The following is a 7,680-nucleotide window of genomic DNA, read 5'->3' as shown; positions in this document are numbered from 1 at the left end:
CAACCGCAAGGCGCGGCCTCCTCCGCCCGGCCAATAGCAGCGCCCGCTGCCGAGCGGGCCAATCGCCGGGGGAGCCGCTACACAAATTCGAAAGAAAGCCCGCCCTTCGCGTTCCGCCGGGGGCGTCACGTGGGGCGGGGGGGCCGGAACGGCGTTAGCGGAGAGGGCGCGGGGAGGGGGGCGGGGGGGGCGGTCCCGGTTGCCGGTGGGAGGGGGAGGCGGTGCGGGTCGCCATGGCGAGCAACGCCGCCAGCCTGAACGCGGTGCGGGAGACCATGGACGGTGGGTGCCGGAGGCGGCGGCGGGCCCTGCTGGGGGTGGGAGCCAGGCCCCGTTCCCGCCGCGCCGGCAGCTCTGGGCCGGCGTCCGGCTTCTCCGAGCAGGCCTTGCCCCGGAGCTCCGGCCCTCGCCCCTCTCCGCAGGCAGCAGCAGCAGCAGGGCCTTGAGCCGGCGCTCGCCGCCAGGCCTCCCCTGTGCAGGGGGCTGCGCTGTGCAGTGGCGGGAGGATTTCGTGAATCGGCGGTTTCTTCTTGCTTTACTTCTGAAACGCTTCAGATATTCGTGCGGTGCTAGGATCTTGGGACCTCGCGTGACTTTGCTTGTTTGTTTTGATTTTTTTTTTAATCGGTTGTTAGGTACTTAACTTAGAATGACATTCTTTTTTCTTTCTCGTTATTTGAAATTGTTAATGCAAGGGAGTGTTACCTGGCTCAGTGTGTCTTGGATTTAAACTGTGGGGAAGTAGTGCCTTGAAGGGGGAGGAAGGACCAGCCCTGTGGTGCTCTCAGTGGCAGAGCTGAACCCTAATATATATATATATATATATATATATATATATATATATATATATATATACACTTGGTCTTTAAAGATTTACTTGAACAGACTGTTAGAAATACCCTCATGTTTGAACTTTTACTGCGCTTGATAAATTGCTTTGATGTTTTATTTTACTGCTCAGGATAACGTTAATATTTTGAAATTTTCATTTTAAGAGTATCTATTTAAAGTGCTTTGGTGAAGTAACCGAAAACGTACGGCATAATGATAGCTGTGTCTGTGTGATTTGATTTTCCTTGAGAAGGGCCCCTGATAGTGTGGGGTGGACTAGATGACTTTTAAAAGGCTCCTTCTAACCCAGACCATTCTATGACTCTATGATGGGTAGAAAAAATAGTTGTTGGATAATTCTCTGACTTTTTAAAATCAAACATCGAATCTGTGTTGCATCTTAACTTACTGCAGAAGAAATAGGCACCTAATGGAAGTAAATGGGTTGGTATTCTTAAAAAATAAATATATATATATAATTTTACTATCTGTAGTAGTTTAGAAAATTAAAATGCTTAATCTAGAATTTCAGTCACAAATATTTAGCAGCTGTTTTCTGCAAAATTTTTGTTAAGATCCCAGATTTTTTTATGGAGAAACTGCTACATCTCTCTGCCAAAGATGCTGCCTCAATGTCGAGAGACATTTTTTATTAGGAAACTAGTGACCACAACTCTTGCTGACATAGGAAATTAAATTGGAACTTCTCTTTAGTTAGAGTTACTGCTCTGCCTTCAAATATGTCTCGTGCTTGGTAAATGGTATAATAAGTTTTAAGTGGTTAGAGTTGTTTATTTTTGGGAAGCTGCCAGTCTGTCTTAGTTCTGTAGCTCTTAATGGTCAATGACATTTTTTTGCAGATGCATCAATTTGTTGTAGCTTTGTCTGGTGGTTAAAGATGCTTTCATGTGGATTGAGTATGCACATGTAATGCATCTGGAAGCATTTGCATTCGTGCCAGTGGGAACAGAAAGCCTTGTTGGGGAGAAAGAAGCTCTCCTTGTGGCACATAGCTAGGGCTTTGGTCCAGCAAACTGCTTTCGTGTCTTAGACTTGTGCATATTCGTAATCCAACCTACCTGTGTGGGCTTCAAGAGTATTATTTCTCTTAGAAACTTTTGTTTCCTAGCATCTGACATTTGCCTGTGACTTCTGTAGAGCTGACTGGATGCAAGTAGGCCTTTAATGTCTTGGCCTGGGTTAAGTGTGATGCTCAGGTTGTGCTGAAGAATGTCTTTGGTATACCAAAGCAGAATATTCTCACAGCTGTCAAGTGGACAGTAGTCACTTGCCATGCTGCTTTTATGGGGTAAGAAGGACCATGTTCTTCACTTTCTCCTAGTTTGGGGGAGGTTTGATTACAGAAACAGTGTGAATAACATCTGTTCAAGATCACTGCATTACTTGAGGCTTAACCTCAGGGTGCAGATTACTGTAGCAACCAGAAATAAAATCTATGAGTTGTTCTGTTCATAGATACATAACAAACTGTTCTTGAGATGAAAGGTAACAGACCTTCCAGGAAAGGTTTGGAAGGGGAGAGAGGGCTTTGTTTCCTAACAAAGCTGACTGGAATCTCCTACAGAAGGTTTCATACTGGCATGTGGTGCTGTTACAATCAAATAGTATTGCTTATCCTTAAACCAGTGTTACTGTTAGACCTAAAGATGGGCTTAGCTGTGGAAGTAGGTGGCTAGAAAACTCCTGACATTCTCTCTTAAAACTTTAAGTATGTGCTTCTGGTCCATTTTAGTAGGACATTGTCAGTATCTGGACTTCAAAAGAATGGATTATCCTTATTAGCCAACCTTTTACATAATTGGCAAGCATGTTAATTATTGAATTATTTACATTTTTTTTATTTGAAGAAACCCGGTATTAAGTATTTATTCAGTATTAAGTCTGCTGAACCAGAAGAGTGTGGTATTTATGTTAGAAGCTGTGGCTTCAAGGTTATGCTGGAAAGCTGAATATGAATGCTGTTGTGGAGGCTCAGACTGCCAGGAGCTTTCCATAAATGTTATGTTCACACACTCAGCTGTAGAAGTTAAATGGTGCTTAATTACATTTTTGATCACTGAATTTCTTAATCTATAGGGACTACAATGCTTTCATTTTTTTCTTTTGCAGTTCTGTTTGAGATTTCAAAGATATTAAACACTGGCTTGGATATGGAAACATTGTCTATTTGTGTGAGGCTTTGTGAACAGGGGATAAATCCAGAAGCATTATCATCTGTTATTAAAGAACTACGTAAGGCTACAGAAGCTCTAAAGGTAATATTTTTGCTTAAAAAAGTTTATAAATTTGTTTTTATGAGTCAGATATAAGTTCAACTTGCTATACTTCAATTTGTAAATTGTACCTTAAGATACAACTCATTTTTAAATACAGGAAATTAACTGTTCCCTAGAAAAGTCAATGAATACAACTGAATGGAATATGAAGCAAAAAATGGTATGAATAAAAACTTCTCAGAAATAATTAGGTTAACTTTTTGGAAGGAAGAAAAAACAACCCAAATCCACAGATTTTTATTCTGCACATTTGTAGCCACCATTTGCTGCCACTATTTGCCCCCTTATCTACATCTTATCACAAGTAGATGGCTATTTTCTGCTTTAACCCATATCACCTCATTTGTACAACGTCAGACCTAATACTATGCGGCAGTACTTGAAAATGGGTAAATGCATCTTGCTAATGTAATTGTCATATACTGCATTTACTACATCAGCTGGTGCTTTGAATCCCTCCGAAGACAAAACTAGAGGGAATTTCAATCTAATAGATGCCTTTTTGTAATTAAGCATTTACCTATTTAGCTAGTAGAGAGAGTAACTATGGTTTTAAAAAAGTCCTTACTCACCTTTTAAAGGATTTTCATTATTTTCTGTCTACCTAAACATAGTTTTATTTTCCACTGTATCTTACAGTTGTTTATTTCTGGGGAGATGGAGGGGAAGGCTGTATCTAGCCTGCCTATCCCTACTCTGGAGAACTGCATTCTGATTCTTAGAAAATTCAACTTAAGAGTTTTTCATGAGATGAATGCTACTCAGGGCTATTTTGCATTGGTTTTCAAGGTTTTAACTTTGTTTTTAACCTGGCAGTTTTACACTTGTGTACATGCCTAAATGTGTGCATACATGAATGTTTAACTGTATACAAGTAACTGAGGACTATTGTACTTCTTTCTTTGCTTTTACTGCTTTATCATTCTCATTGCTCTTTCCCTGTCCCATAACTGGCTTAAAATCTACCAATGTCAGTCTCCAACAACTGTGTGTTGTTGGCTGGACTGAGTTATTCAGCAACAAAAATACTTATTGATGACCTTGATCAAGTAATTGGTAGTATGATTTTTGCAGTTATGGTTTATGTAATTCTAAGTTTTGTGTCAATAATTGATCTGTGTGAGTGGGAGTAATAGTTAATACAAATTGTATAAAGAGATAAACTCCAAGAGGAAAAAAATAATGCATTTGAGCACTTTGAAAGCATTAGGGTAAAATGTACAGGATAGAAGCTCAGCTACAGATATACATTGTAACACATATACTAATAAAGGCTGATGGTGGCTGACAGCATTAATAAAAAAAATAATAGCATTAAACAGAGAACAACACTACACAATTTTTATTAGTAGGTTATTTTTAGACTTCTGAGTTCTCTACATAAAATAATTACAAGAAGATTAATGTTAATCCACATGGTACCTATTTTTGGTAACTTGCAGTAATGTTTTTTTCTGTTTCTAGGCTGCTGAAAATATGACAGGCTGACATTGGAGAAAATTTCTGCATGAGAAGAATGCCAAGTTAATAGAGACTGAAGTAAAATAAGTGTTTGTGTGAAGGTTTTAGAATATTTATGTAATCCTTGAAAAGGATGATGTCTAGAATAGCTTTGAAGAGTTTTTTACTAAGATAAGTTTACCAATAATCTCATTACTTGGTATTTTTGTAAACTATTTGTGAATACAGTGCAATTGTTCTGCTTTGGCATCCAGTATTTTTAAAACTGTCTCAGATACTGCATAGTTGCTGAACTTACTAGTGTGTAGCAACAAGTATTGTTATAATGGGTATAGTTTGTTCACACATTCTTCAGAATTGCTTATATAACCTGGTTTTTATCTCATGCTTTGATGGAAAACTACATTTACAATTTAGCTTTGCTCTATGCATCAAATAGGAATGAAGCCCATCCTGACTTTATTTTAATTAAGGTAAGGATAGTGACGTTTCAATCTGAAAGCAAGAAGTAAAGCACTTTTGTTAATGTAGGTAACTAATTGTCCTTTTTATTCAAATTGCTGGAAAAAGTGCCTTTAATTTGGATAACAAAATTACTTGCTATCCATGCAGAAATATATTTAAATTTAAATTCTAGATTACATGGAATGTTTTACAGAGTTCAGATGCTAAGTCTGTTACAGAATCACAAAATTGTCATGATTGGAAAGGACCTCTGAGATCACCAAGTCCAACAGTCAACACAAAAAAACCAAAAAAACCCAAACCAACCAAACAAAAAAAAACCCCACCCAAAACAAAAAACAAGAACAACCACACAGTTCACCAGAAAACACCCAGAAAAAAAAAAATCCCTAAAGCCTCAGCTGCTAGAGCATGCCCTCAAGTTCCTCATCTACATGTTTCTTGCATACTTCCAAGATGGTGACTCAACCACCACCCTGGGCAGGCTATTCTAGTGCCTGACCACTCTCTGTATAGAAATTCTTCCTAATACCCTATCTAAACCTCACCTGCTGATTACCTTTTCCTGCCCTGTTACATTTGTCCTGATTACCAGACCTAAAAATATTGATGATATATTGTTATTTTCTAGTTATACCAAATATGAGAAGCACTGGATTTTGTTGATGGGTATCAATGAGTCTTAAAAAGTCATTTGGTATAGGAATGTCCTCTTATTCAGCACTAGGAATCTTCACTGCCAAAACAAATGTTTATAGTATATACAGTAAACTGTTTATCATGTTAGTTTCCAGTAAATATCCTTGCATCCAGGAATTCTACTTCATAAGAAAATGGTTTCTTGTGTATTCCTTGTCTGCTGCTGTTTAAACTTTTTCAGATTTTTTTTTCTTACCGTGGTTTCAAGGTGTAGTGTTCATGCGACCTGAAGTAACCTCTGATGTTAAGGTGGACCACACTTGGAAATGAAGCTGGAATCTTAGTTAAGCCAGACTTTGTGCAGAGAAAGAAAGTTGTTTAAATCATATGCACTCTAGGTCATAGCTCTACGAAAAGTGATCAAGGAAGCTAAATAGTTCATGCTGCTGACAGAAAGAATAGAAAAAATATTTATATTACACTGAATCACCCGTATTTCCAATTAGCTTGTCCAAAAAAATCATCCCAGGAGTATGCTGTGAATTTCTGGATAACCACACTGGGAGACTTGTAAGTGGTATCAGTTTGTTTGCTCATATGAACAGCTAAAATTGTTTGTAAGTTGGTGTTGTAACTTCGTATTTGTAACTTTTGAATACTGATTGTAAAGCTTTTTGGAAACATTAAGATTATGAAAATATATCAATGATGAAATTTATCCTAGAAAATCTGACAAGTCAGTCAAACATCATGAAAACACTGGGTCACATCAGCACAAATTAGCAATTAGTTCTTTTACTTTAATCTAGACACAATGCTACATGTCAAAAATGAGAAAAGACTGGAGAGCATTCTTCTTTTCAGGAGTCACATATAAGTCAGTGAGTTCTGACTTGTGAAACTTGAACTCTAAAAGTGTTCTGTAAACTGCAGCAAATTTGCCCAAAATAATTGAGCTCCTATTAGAGTGCAGGTTTCTGCTGGAGCTTTTTCTTTTCCTCCATTGCCAGATCTCAGGACAATCCAGGAGTTCTGATGACTTCTCTTGAATGTCATTCTCTTGATTACTTTGCATTTATGTATTTCCGGGGGGTTTTCTAACATACTATTCTGATTTCAGTTTTGGTTCTATGGCCGTTAAAATGCTTAAACCAGCTTACAAATGCAATGAGAGCAATTTATATATAACTCTTGATCTGTCCGGTAAGTTGCACCTACCATTTTACCATCAATAAACTTACTGGTTTTAAACAGTTAGACATTTGCTGGTAGACCATTTCTCTTGCAGAATTATAGGAGCGGGCCATCGTTTTGACATTCAGAAACCTTGTTTGATGGATATAAAACTAAAAATGTATCATTTTCATTATAACATGGAACTAAACTATAACATTGGTTGTACTTAATAGTTCATTTATACAAAATTATATTTAAATGTTGTAAGATTGAATACATAGTATATTTGAGTTGAAAGCAGGGAAGAGGTTTGGTTTTTTAAAATGGGCAGATCTGTGGTTACTTCAGTATATGTGGCAAAGTTTCTTTCAAAATATTGTGCAGAGTAAATGTACTTAGAAATTGGTGTAAAAGAACTGATCACTTTTGATTTGGGTTACCCTCCAGAACAAATACAGTATTTTGTTTCCTTCCTCCTGGTAAGAGAATGAAAATCTCTCCAGTAGGAAGTTTCATACTGGAAATGTTTCTGTGCTTGTCTTGAACAGGGCACGATAGCAGATGAGATGTACATGCATAAAAAAAGGTTTATTGCAAACAGCACTAGGATCTTAACGACTAAACCAGAAGGAAAAACACAACTGGATTGTATGGGTGTTGGGATAATATGGGTATGGCTAGCAGAATGGAATGCTAAAAGCTCTAACGAATAAAGTTATCTTAACAATAAAATGTACTACTAATAGTCAGCTGACAGAGGTTACCATTTAAATGCTAGCAATTTACTTTTTTAATAAGATGTATGTTAGAT

The 7,680-nt window shown here is 37.8% G+C and overlaps 1 protein-coding gene across 1 annotated transcript; it reads left to right on the top strand.

Moving 5' to 3' along the window:
- Positions 1–192: 192 nt before the first annotated feature.
- Positions 193–7,393, top strand: MZT1 (mitotic spindle organizing protein 1). The gene is made up of 3 exons (XM_051642954.1): positions 193–282; positions 2,962–3,107; positions 4,593–7,393. Exons 1-3 carry the CDS (start codon positions 234–236, stop codon positions 4,614–4,616), a joined length of 219 nt encoding a protein of 72 aa, XP_051498914.1. The 5' UTR covers positions 193–233; the 3' UTR covers positions 4,617–7,393.
- Positions 7,394–7,680: the final 287 nt, after the last annotated feature.

The sequence above is a fragment of the Apus apus genome, chromosome 1, assembly GCF_020740795.1.
Source record: "Apus apus isolate bApuApu2 chromosome 1, bApuApu2.pri.cur, whole genome shotgun sequence".
NCBI classification, from domain to species: Eukaryota; Metazoa; Chordata; class Aves; order Apodiformes; family Apodidae; genus Apus; species Apus apus.
Note: the sequence above shows the minus strand (reverse complement) of the source record. Positions and strands in the feature narration are given on the sequence as shown.

Bases quoted from the DNA above. Each gene is read 5' to 3' on its own strand.
- MZT1 (XM_051642954.1), top strand. From the start codon at position 234: ATGGCGAGCAACGCCGCCAGCCTGAACGCGGTGCGGGAGACCATGGAC. The intron at 283-2,961 runs GTGGGTGCCGGA...TTTCTTTTGCAG, and splicing joins GGTGCGGGAGACCATGGACG to TTCTGTTTGAGATTTCAAAG. The intron at 3,108-4,592 runs GTAATATTTTTG...TTCTGTTTCTAG, and splicing joins AGGCTACAGAAGCTCTAAAG to GCTGCTGAAAATATGACAGG.